The 23,360-nt window shown below is 34.7% G+C and overlaps 2 protein-coding genes across 2 annotated transcripts in view; one reads left to right on the top strand and one right to left on the bottom strand.

Annotated features, from left to right (window-relative positions):
• Positions 1-13,430, bottom strand: part of LOC121409200 — a 34,835-nt gene extending 21,405 nt beyond the window's left edge. The window contains exons 1-3 of the mRNA XM_041601054.1: positions 13,117-13,430; positions 11,423-11,584; positions 1,520-1,654 (exon numbers count right to left, since the gene is read on the bottom strand). Of these exons, the coding sequence (XP_041456988.1) occupies positions 1,520-1,550 (31 nt within the window). The 5' untranslated portion in view covers positions 1,551-1,654; positions 11,423-11,584; positions 13,117-13,430. The remainder of the gene's footprint in view (positions 1-1,519; positions 1,655-11,422; positions 11,585-13,116) is intronic.
• Positions 13,431-17,081: 3,651 nt separating this feature from the next.
• On the top strand, positions 17,082-22,256 carry LOC121409199 (protein rolling stone-like). The gene is made up of 3 exons (XM_041601052.1): positions 17,082-17,584; positions 20,284-20,524; positions 21,433-22,256. The coding sequence occupies exons 1-3, from the start codon at positions 17,489-17,491 to the stop codon at positions 21,954-21,956; spliced, it is 861 nt and encodes a 286-aa protein (XP_041456986.1). The 5' UTR covers positions 17,082-17,488; the 3' UTR covers positions 21,957-22,256.
• Positions 22,257-23,360: the final 1,104 nt, after the last annotated feature.

Here is a 23,360-nt window from a genome sequence, read left to right as displayed (position 1 = left end):
TTTTGTATTTTTTTCATGAACGGTCCTATAAAAAAACACAAAAATATCTTCTATTGAATAGGTATTGCCGTGTTGAAATAAATAGGTAGAATGAAATTGAACTGAAATCTAACGAAGATGTGAATTTATTATAGGGCAATGTGAAATGTTAGAGCTGGCTTTTTTTAAACTACCTTTTTGTTATTTCTTTCAGACATGATGGAGTAAAGCTCAAATGAATAATGATGACGATGATAACTAAAGAATTTCTAATCATCATAATCAATAATGATAATATTCATTCAATCAAAACAACAACAATAATGATAATGCTAAGGATGATAATGATAATGCTATTAAAATAGTGAAAACATTGATAATTATAATTATTATGACTAAAAGTAATACTTAAAGTAAATGATGATAATAAAAATCATTATTAAATGAAAATAATACTATTATAAATCTTAATATCTTAATTATTATTACGGTCGTAAATCTTACAAGAACAAGAAATTGTATATATAATTTTTTTTCTGTAATAGAGAATTATTATGTTATAAAGATGAGCCTGTAATTTGATGACAAAAGAAACTGTACTAAATGCAAGTAGCATCTTTGTTACTATTATTGGTTGTAGCAACAGTAGTAGCAACAGCTGCTGTTGCTACTACTGTTGCCTGTACTTCTACTACTACCACCATTTCTACTGCTGCAGCCGAAATCGTTGTAGTGGTAGAAATAGTACTATAGTAGGTTCAGAATAGTGATCATGGTAGTATATAATAGTAAGAGTAGAAGTAGTAGAATTATTGGTGGTGGTGGTGGTGGTAGAAGAAGTATTTAAAGAAATGTAGTAGGTATCTAGTAGTATTAATGGTACAAGGAAGTTTAAGTGTAGTAGTAGTAGTAGTAGTCTAAGTAGTCTAGGAGAAGTAGTTGTACTAGACTACCATTTATATAAATGATAGGGGTTTTAGTAGTAGCAGTACACAGTTAAAACGCTGTTTAAGATTTTTGTTTACTATATGAACCTTACAGTATTTGTTTAACCGCTTAAAAAATTATGTTTAATCTATTGAAGATTAGATATTGAAAATTAAACTTTGTTACTTAAGATTTAAACGCTTGTTTAAACTGTTGAAACAATTACTGTAAGGCGGCTCATATAGTAAACAGCGTTGTATAATTCCTTTTTTACTGTGTAGAAGTAGTAATAGTAGTACTATAGTAGTAGTTGTAGTAGTAGCAGCAGCAGCAGTAGTAGTAGTAGTGATAGTAGTAGTAGTAGTAATAGTAGTACTATAGTAGTAGTAGTAGTAGTAGTAGTAGTAGTAGTAGTGATAGTAGTAGTAGTAGTAGTAGTAGTCGTCGTAGTCAGTGGACAGGGGACAACAAGAAGCTGAAAGTTGATTGAAATGAGAAAAAAATAAACATATTTTGCATCATCTCTTTTCAAAAGGCCTTCATCTCTTTGGGTACTGAACGCTCTACAAATTGTTGTCGTACTCAGAAAAATGCATGATATGAAATAACTTACCGATCACGATCTGTGGTGCCCAGGATGGCATGGTTGTTCATCTGTCATGAACTATTTGGTTAAGACGATACAGTAGGCATCAATATATCAGCGAAAGCTTCTTTCTGATCACCAAACGGGAATACTATAGCCTACCTGAAACGAAGAGGATTGATCAAATTAATGATATAACGATTTAATATAAACATATTATTTTGTTAAGATCCACGGGCAGGAGATGTATTCGATTATGTAATATTACCTCCTGCTCCGCGTGTCTTCTACTAGTAATCTGTCACGAACCTCATGGGTGAGAGGGGGGGGGCAAATCTGAACTTATGCTTCGTCAAATACTTATCGCGGCGGGATTGGAACTCTCAGGACACAGATATGTCGATCTAAGATTTAAAACACTGGAATCGTAAACGATAGGTCATAGGATACCAGAGACTTCTAAAATGAGATCCCCTGTTTTTTTGTCTGGTGTTTCGCATGGAATGAAGAATATTATTACGTTAAACAGGGCCCACTGAAAGAAAAACAAATAACGACTGAAGTCGCAACTCGAGGTAAATAAGAGAAAGTATTGCAACTGATTATATTTTTTGTTATTGAATAGGTTTTCGCAAAGCAAACGTATATCCCAATAACTTAGTTACTGGGCTTTCCTTCCAGTAATGAAATTAAAATGTTCTCTGCACGAAGATAACGTGTCAATGAAGAGAGTGTATTGGTAAACTATAAGAATGATATTCCAGTCTATTAATTGAAAAGATGAACTTAGGATACAGAACGTTTATAAAATTGTTTCTCCTTGAATAATTTCGAAATGATAAAGCATAATCAATTGAAACACCAATTTAATCAAGCAAATTTGTGGTTATGTTTAAAACGCAAAGTAATGAAAGAAAAAGTGGAAATTGAAATTGCTCCTCTGTACATCTCGAATGAATATCACAATTCTCAGATTATACTATACTCAAATAGGAATCCTTAGTTATGACGTTGAAATCCATCTGAAGTGTTTTATCTATTAAAAAACTTTTGTGACGAATATTAGAATGAATGGCTCTTTAAAATCCGAGTCCTATTGATGATATCAAGGTAATTTAGTAAAATGAAATGAAATTTCAAGGAAATTAAAAAATGACATACTGTACTTACAGACTTTGACAAACTAGATACAAACACCGATTGACTCATGTCAGCTTGAAAAGATATACCTGAGATAACACGATACTTATAACTATTTATATAGGTAATTTCTTTCGTACCCTCTTTGACGCTGGACATCAAAAAGGGAGAAAAAAGTAGATGAATAACAACAACAAAATTGTGAAACGGAAAAGAAAAGGCAAGATTGATGAGTAAATAATCTACTGTCATTATGAAATGAAACTGAACTGATGGATTTTTAGTTGGTCATCTATAAGCTGCATAATATCCATGTTTGGAATAAACTTGTCTCTTAGAATATTAATATTGAATTATTTCTTATCCAACTTTGGGTGAGTTCACTAGTGGTTTCATGATTAATGGAGAATTGAGTTCTATTTTCAGTTTTGAAAGTCAAAGTTAGTGAAAGATTTAGGTAAAAGGTTGGCTCGATTTCAAGGTATATAGTAGATTAGTGTGATACGCCCAGTTATTCATAATAAAGAGTTTTTTTGTACAGGATGTGATAAGCCTTTGCTTTTTTATTCTCCCTTTTTCTTTAAAAAATATATTAGGAAGTTCTTTTAAGATGACATATCAAAACAACTCTAATCCTGAAGTAACAATTTTTGAATTTAACCGCTACAAATAAGTGTTAGCCCCAAGCGCATAAGAGAATTATCTTGTCAATCAGAGGTGCAAATGAATGAATATAGTGGGGAAGAATTTATACATACGCACACACACACCCTCACACACACACAAACGCACCCACACCCTCAATGTATTCATAATGGTTTTAAAATATTTTTTGTGCAGCCTAATGCAAACAATGAACATTTTTTTAAAATCATATTGTGTCAGAAATAAAATGTGATCATTTACGGAAAGTATTTGTATATGTACACATATACATATACACATATATATCTGTTGTTTGTACAGCACCAATTAGTATAAAGCAGCATCGATTTGATTCCAAACTGGTGTTGTTCCAATACTTCTCTGGTGTGGACATATATAGATTCTGGGCTGGTGTTAAATCAACACCAGAGTTTTTGCAGTGAATGTTTATATATATATATATATATAAATATATATATATATGTATATATATATATATATATATATATATATATATATATATATATATATATATATATATATATATATATATATATATATATATATATATATCGCGTGAGTCAACAAAAAGTTGACACCTTAAAAATTCCCAATTCAAAGAAAAATATGCCATTTTACATTAGTCGTTTTCGGATTTTTTTTCTGAAAAGAGACGTATAAATTACCCAAAGCCACAGGCCCTTGATACTGCAAAATAAAAGAAAATATCAAATTCCTAAGGGTTTAATAATTGAGGTTTCAATTGCAATATATTTCCCATTAGCAAACACCACAAAGTATCAAAATAAAAACATTGATAAAGTCATGATAGCTGCGTAATATCACTTAATGGTTAAAGATTTAAAGTTAATATATCAACAAATTCTTGTATCAAGATTTAATAATAGTATTCATCTATTTTTGTACAGTGCATTTTCTAGATGACTAAATTTTGAAGAGCACCCTTTTTAGGTTATTTAGGTTATTTTCATGATCTTACTCTAACCTGTGACTAACTTTAAAGGGTAACTTATTTATGCATATTCAAACTTACAATGAAGATTTTACGACAGTCTTTAAAATTTGAATTTTCAATAAACGTTGCCGTTTGTAACTTTGAGTTTAGTACAATTTGAAAAATATTTTCAACATCGAACATCGAATTGCTACCCCCAAAATAAATGGATTTTTTCTACGGCTGAGAGACCGATATTTTTGTAGCTTGATTTTTTTTCTGTTGAACGTTTTATTCTTAAGAATTCTCATTTTTATTTACCCCCTAATTGTGACAGACCAATGATTCAATGATCCTCAAGAGTGTGATTAAACCTAAGGAAGCGAAAAGATAATATACAGCACAAACCCTTTCATATTGCCCTGCTTCTATGCCTACTGCCCTAGGGAATAATATACTTATCAAGCTGATAGGTGAAGCACACCCCGGGGGATGAGGGGGGGATGGGTTCCGGCAAATAACAGACAAAAAACCTACAAAAACACAAGCTAACATAGTTTTTCTTCATCCAACATAAAGGTGCCCCTTACAATCTCTTCTGACAGTATTTCACAAAGCAGGTAAATCTAAGAGAAAAAAAGAAGATCTGCTCGTAAAAGACTGAACATGTAACTTTTGGAATTAAAATACCTCCACCCCTCTCTTTCGAAGTTGTAAAATCCATTTATTCACAATTTTTTAAATGAAATTTTCTTCCGTTTGTTAGATTTATCAAAAACATACTCTCCCATCTCAAGATAAATGATACTTAAAGTATTTATTTAAGGGCCACGCAATAGCGGTAGGGTATACACACGAAAACATCGAAAATGACTTGTAATTATAAACAATCATCTGTTGATGTGGCAGTCTGTGTTCTGAAAAAGAATTTTTTTCTGCCTGTTATGAACTGTTGATGTCCATATTGCCTTTTTTTCAAAATGATATATTTCAGGTTGAGATATCACAAAATAAGCCAGTTTGCAGTTCCACTATGCCCATGATCAGAGGAAGGTTATTTGTGCTAAAGTGACATGGTAGTTTAAAATTTAATGAGATAAGCACCAACGTTGATGTCTTGATTATTCATATATTCTTTTGAATTGTGTTTTTCATTTACATCCACAAAAACAACAATGCATTAACGAACGACTGGTATTTCGCAGTTTGCCAGTACATTGTACAACATGCTATAATATGCATTCAAAGTAGAAAATCAACAAATATTGTCCATTGGTGTGCTGTTCTAGTCACCTGGTCTATTCAATTTCTTTATCCTGCTATGCAAGGCATGCTTACGTAATATCTTGCTTTGATATCTGCCTATTACAATGGAAGAAATGAAATGAAATGAAGTAACTACGAACTGGTCCATTTGGTGCGATATGTATTCTATTCATGAGTCACTAAATACAGTCCTTACAGATTACTTTTCTGGTTAGTTTTTTTGAAAAATTTAAGCTCGCGCTTCGCGCTTGCTTTAATTCTTTAGCAGCTACATATGTTTTTCATGATTAAAAACTCCTCGGAATGTTTAATTTTCATGTCTCATTAAATGAAACGTCCAAAGGTTTGAGCTCACGTTCGCTCTTCTCGCGAGCATACCCTTTTAACAGATGTTAACGCCATAATTCACCAAAAGCGAGTTTTACAACTTCAGATTTGATTTTTTTTCAAAGCGTTCTCTCGCGGATGAGCCTGAATATATATCAATCCGAAATCACTTAAAAGTGGCTTAGCAAAAATTAATTACATGTACTACAAAATACACAACTCCTTCAGTTAGATAATAATCTCATGGTGAAAAGATCCGCTTGCATCCAAATGCCCATTTTGACATTATAAGCGCCCTTTTTTGCTTCGCCCCCAAAGGAAAATACGTTCCGCCTCCCCTATGCAGCTAAGAAGAAAGCAAGCACAAGTTAAAATGATAGTAATGATGGCAATAATAATAAAAACAATAATGATGATATTAGTGATAAATATAAAATCAATGTTCCTACATCACAACATGCAATAATCATTAAAAAAAGATGACTATATTCATATCAATAATGACAGCAATTATGAAGTAATAAACAACTGAAATAAATAAATGAATTGAATTGAATTAAATATGTGCAGAAGACGACGAAGAAGGATAAAGGGCGAGCAAAAATAAAAAAGAAGAAGGAAGAAGAAGAAGAGGAAGAAGATGGAGGAGGAGAAGAAGAAGAGGACGAATAAGAAGAAAAAAAGAAGAAGAGAAGAAAGAGAAGAAGAAGAAGAAGTAGACAAAGTAGAAGAAGGAGGAGGAGCAGAAGAAGAAGGAGCAGGAGGATGAGGAGGAGGAGAAGAAGAAGAAGAAGGAGAAGAAGAAGGAGAAAGACGAAGAAGAAGAAGAAGAAAAAGAAAAAGCAGAAGAGGAGAAAAAGAAGGAGTTGTCAACCAGTATATAGTTTGAATATTCTCAACAAAGGACCCTGGATGGCATACACAATAATCAATATGTAAACCAAGGTTCTTATTTAATGAAACATCGTACCGGAAGTTAATTGAGATGGGGTATTGGGGAGGGAGAAAATACAAATGCTCTCCATAATTATTCCATGGCGTGATTGCTTTGATTACGTAACTTGACACAATACTTTTTCGATAATGAGAACAAATTTGTTCAAATTAGGTTATGTACACAGCATGAACTGCATAATGCTATCAAAAAACCAAAGTTACTTATGCCACATTCATTTACTATAATGTTATATGTTACAGTTATTGATTTAATTATTTGACTTGACAGATAATGATAAATAATAATAATAAAAAAATTATCATTAATACACTGTTAGAAAAATTTACTTTAAAAATAAATTAACCCCCCCCCAAAAAAAAAAGAAAGAAAAAAAATATCCTGCAGTAGAGACTCGAGAACACCTGTTATTTTATATTGCACTGTTCATGCATTTGTGTAAAATTACAGAAAATTGGTATTTGGTGTATGTAACCTTACTACCCCCCCCCCCTTTTTTTAACAGACCAGTTCTGTAAAACTGTAGAGAAATTGTAAAAAAATCTTAAATGATTTAAAAAATTATTTGGTTATTTCTTTCTGTAAAATCTGTTTTTAAATTTTTCTTCTGTAAAATCTTCCCTTTTTTCTAACAGTGTAGTTTATATGTAAACAAATTTTCGGCATTATTCCTATGTGTTTCAGACTGCATGCTCAATCTCTAATAAAAATCATAGGTCGGAAATTTTTTATTTGATACAGTGTAGTTTATATTGTAAAATCCACCTTATTCTTTAAAAAATAATGAATGTATCGAACAAATTGATCGGTCAATAAACAATTAGAACAATAAATGATAAATAACAGATATGTTTAATAATTTGAATTAATGAATAGAAATAGATGAATCAATTAAGGAATATTCATTAACAAAACAAAACAAAAGAAACATAACAATAGGAAATTACTTGAAATAGATTTCAAGATTGTAAGAAAAATCCAATATATTTCATTGACATGATTAAACGAGTATGCATTCTTTTTTTCACATTTATTTATTTTACAAGAAAAAGACAATTCAATTATGATAATTTTCACATGGCACATGATAATTGTTTGCAGTTTATTCTTGTTGGGCTTGTTAAGATCAGATGACGCAGATAGGACAGAAAGGGTTCGAAATATAATTTGATTTCATCTTCTTCAAATGATGTATAAGAAATCTTGAGAAGGTATTTGAAAAATTAATCAATGAAGAATAAAACATTTCTAAGTCTCTTCTGATCGAGTGTTTACGTCGAAAATGTACTTGAACAACTCTATTTCTTAAAGTACTCTTGAATCGTGTACCATTTGTATTGTTAGTCGGCACCTACCAATTCGAATTTTCTGTATGATTTTTTGGGATGAATGAAGTATAACGCGAATTTCTAAGAATCTCCTTTGAATCCATTTGACGTAATAACAATCACACCGTTTTTATTATAATTTAAAAAAAAATCCTCACTTTGCATTATTAGATTTTCTATTCTTTAGATTTGATAGATCAGATTTTTTTCTATAGATTCTTTGAAGTGAAAATGTACTTTATATAGCAATATGCAAGTATAATAAATTCAAAATAAATAAAATAGAAATGACAAAAATAATTGCTTTTAATGTTGTTTGTCTTGTTCATGTTCTTCTTTCTTCTTCTTTTTCCTCTTTTTTTCCTTTTTAAGTTATTGACAGTAATTATCTTATGATACATAAAAAAAGTCAAGTCCACCTCAGAAGAATGTTAATTTGAATAAATAGAGAAAAATCAACTAGCATAACGCTGAAAATTTAATCAAAATCGAATGTAAAATAAGAAAGTTATGGCATTTTAAAGTTTCGCTTAGTTTTCACAAAACAGTGATATGCACAACTTACTGACATGCAAATGAGTCAGTCGGTGATGTCCATCACTCACTATTTCTTTTGTTATTATTGTTTGAATTATACAATATTTTATTTTTTTACAAATTTGACAATAAGGACCAACTTGACTCAACCTTATAACATTACACAATGCTAATTTCACGTGTTCAGGAAGGAATTAATCGTTGCTTCACTTGTCAATGAGGAAAAAATTAAAATATTTCATATTTCATGTAATAAAATACAAAATAAATATTGAGTGGATGGCGTCATCAGTCTCCTCATTTGCATACCGACCATGATGTGCATATATGTTTTGTGAAATTAAGCGAAACTTTAAAATGTCATAACTTTTTTATTTTACATCCTATTTTTATGAAATTTTCAGTGTTATGCTTGTTGAATTTTTATCTTTTTATTCAAATAAACTTTTCGTTGGGGGTGGACTTGTCTTCAAGTTAAGCACGCTATATGCATATTCATTGGTAAAACAATACGTGTATCAGCCAACCAATATGCTTGTTTTATTAATTTTTTGTGAGGGAGAGAGGGAGGGGATGTATATATTGTAATGATGCCTTTTTGAATGCTTATATCACTTTATCAAGTATCAACCATAAAACAACAGTGCGCCTATAGAAACGCCCGTAGTAGTAGTAGTAGTAGTAGTAGTAAAGAAGAATAATAGTAGTAAAATAGTAGTAAATAGTAGTAAAATAAATGTGAGATCATCATGTTCATATCTTCCGTAGATAAGAGGAATATTAGAAAAATGCCTTTTATTTCAAGCTTTGAGCTGTATATAAAAGGTCATTAAATATTCACTTAGGTCATCATGCTTTTTTTTTCTCAGATATTCTGTGAAGATGATCTATTCATGATTTTCGTTGAAGTATGTTGCTAATGCGGGGTTGAATACCCCCATTCTGTTCACCCTCTATACCCCGAGGATATGGATATCAGCGCTGGGGAACAATAGAGATTTCTCAATGCAGAAATTTGAAAGGAAAGGGGGAAACACCGAAAATAGTGGATGTATAAAATAATGAAATAAAAATAAATACATAACAAATCTACAAGTAGAATGAGGATACTGCTTTACATTTCTTGATGCTATCTTGCACCTACTCAATACAGTCTAGTTTGGAAATATTTCATTTCAATTCAATAATTATTTAGATTCAATCTTTGCATGAGAACATAATTTTTAAATACATGAATACATGCATACGATTCCATATACACAGTATTGTAGAAGACAATGACGGAAATTAATGCGCACATTTTATTTATAAAGAAATTTTATCAGGGTTCTGTAGGACAAGTTTCCGAGTTTGTCTAATGATATAACTTTATAGCCATCCTAACCAACTATTTGATAAATAGTCAGCTACCAGTGGGGAAAAGAGCCAACCCATATATATATATATAGGCGGAAAAATGACAAGACGATTTTTTGGCCTAAGTATTTGGTGCAAGACACAGTAGTCATGTTAAGGAGTAGATGTCTGGTTACATTTATATATATATATATATATATATGGCGTATTTCGAAAAATCTTTAAAACGTAAAACTGTTGACATTTTTATTACAAAATCGATTTTTTGGATAGATTTTGATATAATTATCACAAAATATTATTATATTTCACCCTTTACTCTTTCCTCTTACCATTTTCTTTGTTTTTTCCTTGGTCGTGATTTTTCTGGGGGAGCAAACGCCCCAAGCCCCCTTCTACACGACAATGTCAGCTATCCTTGAATTCAAGCTTCCTATTGTTATCTTGCGCCGATGTACACCTGACTATGCTGTCGATGTCCATCCACTTTATGCATGCTGGGTATATTGTTTTCACTTTTCAATGGGCCATTAATTAGTATAAACCTAATTTTCTTTACAGCCCATCATCACTATCCACCAAATTTGAACAGTTTTGTATGCATTTATTCCATTCATAGATTCAAAATACATTTACAAACATAGTGATATAAAGACACAAAAATAAAAATAATTCATGAACGGAAAATGAGCTTAAACGCGGGCAGAAGCGCCTTATTAGTGCTGGCATCGTGCTCATACCACCAAAGAACGAATAGAAATTATACAAACCTTTAATATACAACACCTATAAAAGTTAACGTAAACAAGGTATAAATCGGTGTTCATGTGAAGTCGTGTTATATATTAGTAAATGCATCTTTTTGATAATTATTTATCGGACAGGTCTACCATAATACAGTTCAATGTTTTACATTCTTCGAATTATGAAATATTATGAACTGAAAACCCATCCCTCTACAGCTGTTCTTTATCAGGACTCAAGGGTGTTAGAGGTTGTTACTTTTGAGTTTTTCTTCCACATACTAATGTTTGGTAAAAATCATTGAATTTATGTTTATTAAATATCATTTTCAATTTGAAAATCAACTTGTTTCATAACCCCTTCGCTCGGCTCAACGATTTTCCTCATAGCCAAGCCTGATGGGGGCCCAGGGTGCAGAAGCTTGGGGTGCTGCTGCATTATGTTATTCCCCATCATAGACAACATCCATGGAAATTAACTGAGTGTGAAAAATGTAGAGATTTGTCCCAGATCTCCCAAAGTTCGTATAGGGAAAACTTCTTTTATTTGGAGGGAGGGTGGTTATAAACAAACTATCACCACCTCTTAAAAAATGTCCCCAGGCACCTGCTTTTCCTAAAACATCTCTAATCTTGTTCAATAAAATATAAATTATGCTTGGTTAAGAGTTTACTTACCAGCACACTTCCTACGCTTTATAAGGGGGTGGTGGTGACTATGATGGATTCATAATTAATGTCGATCAACAAATTCAGCCATCTTGCTCCTGTAACATTGTTCCGTTCTTTATTGTCATCTCTTCATTCTTCCTTTTATAGATTGAGTATGTTATCACAAATCTAGAATGAAACAGAAAATAGGAAATTGCTATAGCTCTCATTCATTTGCAAAAAGCAATTACATGATATTAAAGCACTGAGAATGTTTCATTCTAAAGGTTTTTTTCTCTCTGTGATAGTGGTCATGGTAGTGATTTTTTTACCTGATTGCTAAGAAAACATGAATGTTTGTAAGTAAGCAACTAGATGACCGACGGTTTAAGGTCCTCTACGAAAGACCTTGTAATGAAGACTAATGCCCTACCAAAGGCACTAGCGCACCAAGTGGGAATCGAAGCCGGGTCACCGGAATCAGAAAACCCCGCTCTATACCGACTGAGCCATCGCGCCTCCTCTATATTGATAAATGATAACTTATTCATGCATAGAACGAAGAACGATATGGGAAACAGAAAACCTCTTACCCCCCCCAAAAAAAAATGGGAATGGGAAACAATTCTAAAGTAGAATCTAGAGAAATGATTGATTAGATTAGAGTATTTATGATTTGAATAAGAGTACTGGTCCTGGTCATACTGAATTATATCCTGATTACAAGAATTATAATACATTAGTAAAGCCATATAGGCCTATACTTGAAATAATTGCATAAAAACAATCGCTTTTCAAATCCTGTCGGTATGCAAATGAGGGAAACGATGACATCACATTTCAATTAAGATGTTTCCCCAGAGAGAAATCTTCAAGAAAATTAAATATTAAATATTTCATATAAAAGAATACTTATGAAATAGTGAGCATGTGATATCACTGTCTCAATTGCATATATTTTGCACAACTAACCAATTTCTTCAAATCCACATTTTTGGGGGTTAGACTTGTCTTTTAACAATACTAATTCTTATTATTCTTATAAAATATTAGGAAAAATTCTGCAGGCGTATGTTGGATATCAGTTTGTATTTTCATCTATTTTAATTTCTTTCAGAATTCACATATCATTATGTCGCAAAGTAAAGACATGTTAAAATTAAATCATAATTGCATTCGTCAGAACTGCTAAGTAAGAAGGAATTTTGTTTTTGTATTTTCTTCAATTTACATGAATATTATGACCAGTATGAAAAGATATCACAACTCAGGGAAACGCATATCAAAACCCATCATCAGGTTCTTCACCATGTAGACAAAAAGCTGAAGGATTTCAAAGACTGAAATAGTACAGCCGTTATAGAATTGCTTATATTAGTAAGCAACGATTTTTCAGTTATCCCGACAAAATTGACATATCAATTTTTATTCTAATTTCATTGCGATGTTTATCCAGATGAACACAATTTATAAATGCTTTATTGATTGATCCTCATCCAATGATTGAAAAAAATAATTATTTTTAGTTATCCTGCACAGTAAAAACAAAAATATACGTCAAAACTGTCAACATTATTAATTACTTGCATTAATGGCGAGTTACGAAACATCCGAAGTCCAACCACGATATTAACAGATAAGTTGAACAACCAAAAGCACAATTACTTGACGCTATATATAGTTGATATGTTATGCTAGACATAAGAATAAGAGTGAATTACCATGCTGACGACAACCTGTTAGAAAGCAGAGCCCGTCTGGTGTACATGATGTCCTCTTTTTATACGTGAAAGCAAGATGTAGGCAATTCACAATCACGGGGATAAATGGCGGTTGTGTTGCTCTGGAGATGGCAAATGGATCGTCCCACGTGAAGCTTACTGTGTCCTCTAATATGCGCACTACTGCCCACGCGTGATTCTTCTTTTCTCCAGCTGACACTTCGTGCATCTTTTATTGATGGTGATGATAATGATGGTGTTGGTGTTGGTTGCGATGGTGTTGGTAGTTTAAGGGGAGAATAAATAGAGGATGATGAAGGTTGATGGTTTTGGGATAGTGGTGCGCAGTGAGGTAACAGGCGGGGCGGGAGGGGTAGGAAAGCGGCCTGCCGCTGGAGGATTTCGCCAGGAAAAAGGGAAAGAGAAAAAAGGAGTAAAAAGGATATAAAGAGAAGAAACGAGTGAGACGGGGAAAGTAGGCATTCCAAAATAACGGAAATATGGGGGGGGGGGAAACAATACGAAGACAAAAGGAAAGGGAAAGAGTAAAAAGACGCAGGATAGGAATAAGACAATGAAAGGAAATTAAAGGATAACGGTGAAATACAATACATTATTTGCTGAATATACATAATGACAAAATAATAACTTTTTTTAAAAAAAAGACAAATTTTTTCTCGTTTGCTTGGCTCGCACGAGACTTTTCAGAATTGTTTCCATCATTTATTATTTTCCCCCCTTGATGTGTCAATTAGTGTGCGTACTCTTCTGGATGGCTCATAAAAAATGACAAAGAGCATTAATGAAATTTATGAATGTCCGTTTGATATTCATGTATCTTTATTATTTTGCCAGTTTATATGAGTATTCTCTATCTATAATTCCTAGATTTTTACAGAAACACCATATAAATGAAACCCCTTGGCAAATTGGCTCGGTGTAAAAATGGCAGAGGTAAAAATGGCAGAGGTCATAATGGTATATAGGTAAAAAGGGTCTTAAACCCCCCATGAAAAAAAAATCAAAAAGCCCCCGCATGTAAGCCCTACATAGATTAACTAAGAAAGGTTCTAAGAAAATAAAAAATAATGGAAAGGCCGACATTTTTAAAATCATAGATGGATCGTCTGCACCAAATTGATAATCTTTTGGCTGGAATATCTTATTTTTTCTGGACTCTAATGGACGGCCTTCTCATGTCAAATCGCTGTATTAATATTGAAATTTGAAGCACACTCTTGACCGCAATTGTACTTAATTCATTACAGGAGAAGTTCAACCTCAATTAAAAGTCATTGTAGAATAGCAGAAAAAAAATAAAATGATATTTTATATTTTAATGATGACGTCATTTGCGAGCAGCTTTCCCATATTTGGTGTATAGAAAATATATTAATGAAGTGTAATTTTCTAGAAAAAAATCCAAATGTTTTTTATCTTCAGTACATATCAAGAGACAAATAATTTCACTGACGCTCCTGAAATATTTAAAAAAAAAAAACAATTATGAACCATTTTGTGGTGCATAAAATGTCATGGGGCAGCTTCCCATACATGACGTCAAACCCTTTGGGAACCTGGCATCCACTTGGACTAGCTGCATTGAGGTATTGCTCTAAAGACTGAACAATAACTGTATCATTTACATTCAACGTATCACATTAATCAGCAGATCCAGGATTTTCCAAGGGGGGCACATTTTCTTGAAAAATGACACGCAAAAAAGTTTTCCGCCTACTAACTCGTCCACAAAGATAATTAGCTAGCTGAAAAGGGTCTCGCTTTAAAAAGGGGGCACACTTGAGTTAGCATATTTGCTAAGATTCTAATTGTCTGTGCCCCATGGATCCGCCAGTGACATCAATATCTATTCATCATGATCCATCATGATGTGGAAATAAAAAATAATTTTATTACAGAATGTTCAGTTATTTTTTTTTATCCAGGTTAAATTATGAAAGTAGTTCGAAGTAGACCCGAACTTGTTCGTTTCAGAGGGTTAGTGGCTGCACACATTGGTGTTTACATTAAAAAAAATCGTTGGGATGTACATGATGTAAAGTGTACGGTTGTTCTGCTTACGAGCTTAAGATCCTTTTATCATACAGTCACTAATTGAAATCATTTTGGCAAGAAAATGCTTGAGTTTAGTCATATAAATGACAGAGTATAGATCTTTAATGACAAAAAACAACATAATATTTCATCAGTTTTTATAGCCCATTTCGTCGACAAAAGTCCGGTCATGGATGATATTATTATGATGTAGCCTATCTTTACCTCTGCCATTATTACCTCTGCCATTCTACCTCTGCCATTTTTTACCTCTGCCATTATTACCTCTGCCATTATTACCTCTGCCAGTTTTACCTCTGCCATTTTTACCACTGCCATTTTTACCTCTGCCATTCTACCTCTGCCATTTTTTACCTCTGCCATTTTTACCTCTGCCATTATTACCTCTGCCATTTTTACCTCTGCCATTTTTACCTCTGCCATTTTTACCTCTGCCATTATTACCTCTGCCATTTTTACCTGGCACCGGCAAATTGACACAGATTACAATAATCGCACTTGACACAATATTTTGGGATATAACTTAATTGCCCAACAGCTAAGAGTAATCAGGAAGAGAAAAGATAGAAATGTTCTAAGAGTTAATTTAAACAGCTGGTGTGTATTATGATGACCAACCTGAACTAAACTCTGGAGATATACTTTACAATAGTAATTTGGCTATTTCGAAAATGGGTGTGGACTGTTTATATCTTTTATATCTTTTCACAAATACGTTCAATTTGTAGTTGCCACAGTATATGATTTCATTATTTAGATTTAGGTTTTCAGTTTCAACTCAGCTGTCTGTCACCTTTTTTAAACTCTTGTTTCCATTTAAAGGAAAGAAGAATATTAATAAGAAATGACGAGAAAGAAGAAAATGTTAAGATGAAAAGGGTTATGGTGATGAAGATGAGTAAGAAAAAGAAGATAATATAACCAAAAAAAATATTATTAATAAGTAGGCTAACGGGAGAGTCAGGAGTGAAGAAGACAGTGGATTGGGAGGGGAGAGAGGAGGACTGGAGAGATTTACCAAACACGGTATTCGGGGCTGTACCATTCGGAAGATGTTGGCTATAAGGTCGCATGACATGCAGACAATAATTATCATACGGAAAATAATGAAGTAATCATAGCACTAGTATTTTATTAGTAGAAGGTAGAAGCGGCCAGACACCCCCTCCTCACACTCTCTCAGTCTTGCTCTCCCTGTCGAATTACCTGTCTTTCTCTCTCTCCTTTTCTCTACCGAGTATCCCTCAAATCCACCAACAAGGATCAACACTTTTTGTTTGACAATTTTCAGCATAATTATACTTGCGAAAAGATCAATATCATATTTCAGCCAGTTTAAGCTTTGACTCTGCACACAGAGTAGGCCGAACAATGCTTTAATGCCCATGAGGATTATCAATCAGGAAGTATATAGGCCTAGAGGTCAATTACCATGTCATTATTGTATACGTCACTTTGACCTTGTACTTGTATATAGATTGACAAAGTCAATACTGTAAACAAACGTAGAGCAGCGTAGGCCTATTGTAGTAAATATAACGTTTGGAAACATTCTGCAGTGCACTGCAAATTGTTTATTTTTTTCTTGAAAATCATGTAGGCCTGTATCGAAATTACTACAGTAGACCTGCCAGTAGTAATATAATGTGTTTTATATATTTACATGCTCTCCGTTTGTGCAATCTTTTGGTTTAATGGGATATCATGCAGGTTCCCCCAAACCATATTGTAGGCTTACCTGAATAAACGTGCAACCTGTACCTAGAAGGGTAATAGATCGAATAACGGTCCCTTTTTTCACAGTTGTTTTTTTTTCTGAAAGCCGCTCCCACGCCCGGGCTTGCGCACTCCCATTTTGACTGTATGCCCCTATTGTATTTGTTATTTTCTATATCGTCAAACCATGGAGCAACTCAGCTCTATGATGGTCAAACTGTACTTGTACTATTGTCGCTTTCTATCGAAGCCTTCACCTCATTCAACTTAAAATCATTAAACCGTACGATCTCACAATTGTAATCGCTACCCGCGCACCTCCTCATACAACAAATGAAACATAATAAGGCATTTTACTTTTTGTGAGTCAGAAAGAGACAGCGGGCATGACGAGAACGTCAACGTTTGGACACCATATTTTTATGCAGTCTGGAGAAATAAACTTGCCTGTTTGTGGATTGTAACTCAACTTGAGGTTGATTAAAACATTTGAGTCTAAATTATCTAATAACTTGCAAAACTTGGAAGTTAACTCAGAGAGCAAACACTGACTACATTGTAAGTACAACATACACTGAAAATGTCATCGGCTAATCGAGGTTGTAGATGTTCACGACCGAAATGCTCCGATTTTGGCTTCGGAGGCGCCTCACCGTCCATGTTTGTCACAGCCCAGGTTAGTATACTCATTTTACTTTTGGGACCGAGGGGGAGGGGTGGGGGGTATTCCATGTGGACGTGATATGATGTAGGTTAACGATGGAAGTTGTACAACTATCCCCAGAGGCGGATCCAGGGGGGCACAGCCGGCCTGTTTCCCCCCCCCCCCCCTATTGAGAGCCATATTCAAAATTTATAATGTGAATATACCGTTTTTACCCAAGTGTGTCCCCCTTTTTTATTGCTTTTCAAATTTCTCGCGGATGACATGACCTTCATTTTTAGTTGAAAATCCCCTTATTTTTGCTTGTTAAATTTTCCTCGGAAAAAATTTGCTCCCCTCCCCCTTGGATTACCCTGGATCCGCCCCTGACCATCCCCCATACTGGACACACCCAGCGTCTAAGCCCCTTGACGTAGAATAAACTTTAAAACTAATTTATACTGTTCAACCGATCTGTCAAGAGGCTGATTAAGGACTCGCATCAGTATTCTGTAATATAGAATTAAACAGTAAATCTACGATGAAACTTTGCTTTTACCTAAAGGGATTCTGCAAAATATATTGTATTTCAGCATAATGTAAACAACAACAAAGTATATCCACCCTACCGAATAATGACGTCATGTCATATTTCACGGTTGTTTGTCTTGAATTCAGCATTTATTATTTTGTTCAGTCTATTTTAGATAATCTTTACCACATATTTGTGTGGGCTTCTTATTCGCTATGACCATTTTACCGTATTGATTCGTAATATATGACCTTATTCAAAGATGATCGATGGCCGTGTACATGCAGTGCCTGTCAGACATGTCAATAGGAAAAAACCCGGATGATTATCGACCAATAACGGATAAAAATGATGATGCAAACATTTGAAGCGTAGGTCCCTTTCTTTTATTTTACAATGGCTTTCATCCAACTTACAATATAATTTCAACCTACAATTTATTTCAAGCAAGAGGGCATGGGTTCCAGGGGGCAGTGGATACACTTATCATGGGAGACCCGGGATGGGAGAGGGCTTTTGGACACCGGGATTGGACATGTGCCCCGAAAAATAATGGAAGTTTAAAGCATTTCGGGGGAATAGGTTCGACTTTGTCAAACTGTATCATGCGCAAAATAGTGTTAGAGGAAAAAACTCAAATAACGTTTGGAGGAGAAGGGGGGGGGGGTCATCAAATCAGTGACATCATAAATAATAAACACACACACACAAACCGCGATTTCCTAAGCTAATGATATGTTGGAGGAATTTATTTTCAACCGTAACTAATCGATATATATAGAAGATCGAAAATAACATAATAGCGGGTTAGCGGTATGGAATAAACTCACAGAAATCTATATAAAGCACCTTTGACACACACAGAATCATCGCCTTTAATGCTGGCTCCGCTCTACTTCAAGACATTGGTGCCACAAAACTTTAAAAACAAAAAGTTTCTACGCTGCATGGATGGGACGGTACAAACGTGATAAATGCCATTTGGAGAAGGGGTTGGTGACATTTTTAATGCATTTTTTTTTCGTTGACTGATATACACATAGGGATTTTGTTGTAGGTCTACTACATGAGTGAGCTTATAAGGATAAATGTAACCATGGAAACGGCTTTTTATTTTATTTTGTGAACAGTTTGAGAGTATCATGGAATAGACTTATACCCTTTCTGTCATTTCTTTTCTTTTTATTGTTTATATTGCGTTATCACTAATTTACCTTTCCTTTATTTCATTCGTTTTTTTTTTCATTCTAATAACTATCCTGCTCCGCCACCTCTCTATATTTGTTTTCTTTCTCTTTTTTTTATTATATTTTTATTGGAGAATCATCGAGGATCACAATATATACAAACAATTTTTCTCTTATTTTCCCTTTTCCCCTTTCTCATTTTGTCTTCTGTTCCTTTTCTCTTATTTTCCCAATCTTCTTTCTGTTGTACTCTCTCCCTCCCTCCCCCCCCCCTCTCTCTCTCCCTCTCTTATTATTGTCTCTTTTTTCATGAGGAGGCAGGGGATGGTGGCGCCGTGTGTATGTGGGTATGTGTGGGAGGGGGCTCTTTAATACGCGCATAATTATATTCTATTTTATATTTCTTTCTTTTATTTTCCATGCCACGTAAACATGTTGGAAACAATACTACTTACATCATTTTCATTTAATTTGATAATATTAATTATGTCGACATATTTTCCAGCATAGAGCGGTGTTGGCTCAGTCGGTAACGCGTCTGCCCGTCGAACCAAAGATCGTGGGTTCGAGTCCACCCCGGGCGGATGACTGAAGCCAGTGCGTTGTGTGTAAACGTCTACATGTTTCATAGATGCAGGCTATGTTACACTGGAAAACACTCCGTCCCTCGGATAGGACGTTAAATGGAGGCCCCGTGTAGAGGAGAGTCACCACCTTTGCACGTTAAGAACCCATTGCACTATTCGTATAAGAGTAGGGGGAAACCCCGGTGTAGTGGTCCACCTGCATTCCCCCCAATCAGTTATATCGGGAGGAGAGACCTGCGGGTCACAGTGATTCAGTTCGCTTTTCGCCTCCCAGGCACAGGTGACGCCAAACAAATAATAATAATAATACTAGAGTACTATGCCGGGTATCTAACCTCAGATTTCATGTATGTATTCGGGTGCCCTTGACCACTCGGCCACAGCCCCTCCACCACTAATTTTTGTTATACCCTTCATTTCTAACAGTGTCCGATGCATTATGGTGTATACCTTGCCTACCGTCTGCTCATCACCCTCTATATGTTTGGATATTTCCTGTATGTCTTCATCGTGTCCGTTCGACCTGGTGGCATCTACGGAGGATACTTCTTCATTTACCTGACTAACTGGGGATATATTCTCATGCTTGTCTATCTGTTTTGTGCTTTATGGAACATCATCGTATATGCCGCCATCATGAAACCAGCAGGGTGGACAACCGGCGATGGTAGGTCGTCATGTACAAGTCACGTGAACTTTGACCTTATAAAGAAACTTTGAGAATGAGTAAACTTTTATGAAAACACGATATTAAAAATCAACGAAAGTTTGAGAGAAAGGTATGGGAATTTGTATGCAAAGATCACTAATGAATGGGCATCTTCCCATTGGCAATGTGACTAATGTAAGATGTCACACAGTTCCGGCCAGTTACCTTTTCTACATTATATAACTTTAAGTTGTCACTTTTACAATGTCTATCCATAGATCAGGTGTATATAATGGGATGAAAAATAATAGAGGTTTCATAACAATATAAATTGGTCAAACAAATTTTACTAACATTAGAATGCGCAAAAAATAAATATTTTGTAGTAAGTACCTCAGAAATACCTAGTTTGGTCGCTAGTTTCTCAAAGTCGCGGTACCTTTATTTTTTGTGATGCGCGGAAATTATTATAACTTAAAACTTGTAACAATGTATCTTGTTACCAAATAATCTTGCCTGAAACACGATTGGGGAATAGAGAGATAAAATCGATGGCGTGTATAGGCCCATGCATACACTCTAAAAAAAGAAATGTTAAATAAACATTTGAAAGGTTGGAGGAGTGACAACATTTGAAAGGTTGGAGGAGTGACAACATTTTCTAAATGTTGCATTTACCACTTTAGATGGTTCTTCCCAACACTTAAAATGTTGGATTCAGCTTTATACAAGGTTGGATGTAACATTTGGAAAAGGTTGTCACTCCTCCAACCTTTCAAATGTTGATTTAACATTCGAATTTTTAGAAAGAGCAGAAATTTAACACATAGTATTTTACAGGGTTTTGTTTGTTTGTATGTATCAATTCAACGGATATACTGTCATTTTTTTCATATAGTTGATAATTCTTTGCGGTTGTTTTTCAGACATCCCTTGGTATTTCTTTCACCGTGGCCAGTGGTTTTTATTCAACACTTACGCCTCAGTCGCCATTCTGCTCTCACTGCTTTACTGGGGCGCCCTCTACACTCCTGGAACGGTCGATATTTATTACGATATCAACTTCCATTTCCTCAACGGGTTCATCGCCCTGTTCGAGATCTTCTTCTCAGCGATGGTCATCCACATTCTCCACTTCGTATACCCTTTCATGTTTGCCGTCGCTTACATTGTCTTTGTGGCGATATACCATGGGGCAATGGGTACGGACGAGGAGGGAAACCCCTACATCTATCCCATCCTCGACTTCGGGCAGGCCCCAGCTCTCTCGGCAGGACTCTGTGTCGGGGCCATTGTTGGCGTCGTCCTTGTTCATATATTGATCGTTTGGGGTTTCCATAAGCTGAAAATCTTGATATTTGATTCTTGCTGCCCATCATGTTTCCCTGATGAAGATACTAGGGAGGATGGAAACGAAGCCCATGAACTGAAAGCTGATGCCGCTGTTTAAACGGATAAACCAGGCAAACACCTCCTGTCATGCTATACAAGATATCGCTATTTTTGGATGGTCCTAGCAATTCCCTTAAGTTTGGGCATAACACGTGTTCGTCAAAAAGGGTGAATTTTAAGTCGTTCCACTAGCTTTGTTTTAAATTTCTGGAGGCATGTGAATGTGCAGCATGCCCATATCAAAACCAAAATTGCACTCTAAAAATATTGGGTAAAAGTGCTCCATGCATGAGGGTAGTTATGTGTCCAACCAACATGGAGCATTTCTTTTGGGCATTTTCATTTTTCATGATGGAAATTTTGCACATTCTATTTTTAAATTTTTTGCCTTTCTGGACATTATGCACTCTGCATTGGGTAAAATACTGCCCCAAATTTGTTGGACACATAATTACCCTCGTGGTGGCAAAAATTGTACCCAATATTTTTACAGTGTACACACGGTCGGACTAGCCTCTATAGTTTTGTAGGCATTTCTATAAATTTTACTCATAAATTTAAATGAATTTTAGTAAACAAAAGAAAAGAAGAAAGGTGTTCATGGATCATGGTCAAATATTTAACCGGTTTATAGGAGAATAGACTAATAGCTTGTGGACCAGATTAATACCTTGTCTCTTAAATAGTACCCTTATCAATCTTGATTTATTTATCCGATATGATGTATTAGGTATGGTTATAAGAAAATGCCACATTGACTGCATGGATAACATTAGGTACTTTGGTGGTGACGAAATAGGCAAGGCCTGTAAGGGGAACGCTTAAGGCTCCAACTTCTTCTGACTCTGTCTTAAATAATCGGAACGCTGGTTACCTAGAGCCCAAAAATTGATCTAGCTCTATGGCGTTGTGGTCTGGGCTTGTAATCTATGCTATGTGGATGAAGTTACATGATGCAGAGGTTCGAGCCCTCGTCACGTCTATCGGATGATGACGTTAAAGGTCGGTCCCAGACATACATAATCATTGATTGATATTCGTCTTACAAAACTCAATGGCACACCCCCCCCCACACACACACAATGTCGTGCCCAGGACATGATAAATTGTCTTTTTATAGACGAAATCGTGTTTCGCCCGAAAGAGGAATTGCTTGCACTAATGGGGTTCATTACATGCATGAGAGGGGTTTAGCCTATAGAAGAGTATGTAAGACCGTCGTTTATAATACGAGGATTTACTTTTTTAAAGATTTTTTATATTGCAATTACAAAACAAATGGAATCAATTGAACCTAATCATGTGAACTTCTATGATTCTAAAAAGCGGAAAAGATTGCAGTGAAACATGAGGGCATACCTGCCCCAAAAAAGGAAACTCGACATAAATGGTCTGAAAAAACTTACCCTTAGGTCGAATAAGAGATCATAAACGACAGTTTGTTAATGATGGAGGTGACGGG

Source organism: Lytechinus variegatus, chromosome 2 (genome assembly GCF_018143015.1).
Source record: "Lytechinus variegatus isolate NC3 chromosome 2, Lvar_3.0, whole genome shotgun sequence".
Taxonomy (NCBI): Eukaryota; Metazoa; Echinodermata; class Echinoidea; order Temnopleuroida; family Toxopneustidae; genus Lytechinus; species Lytechinus variegatus.
This window is presented reverse-complemented; position numbering and strand designations above follow the sequence as displayed.

Bases quoted from the DNA above. Each gene is read 5' to 3' on its own strand.
- LOC121409199 (XM_041601052.1), top strand. From the start codon at position 17,489: ATGTCATCGGCTAATCGAGGTTGTAGATGTTCACGACCGAAATGCTCC. The intron at 17,585-20,283 runs GTTAGTATACTC...CATTTCTAACAG, and splicing joins CCATGTTTGTCACAGCCCAG to TGTCCGATGCATTATGGTGT. The intron at 20,525-21,432 runs GTAGGTCGTCAT...GTTGTTTTTCAG, and splicing joins AGGGTGGACAACCGGCGATG to ACATCCCTTGGTATTTCTTT.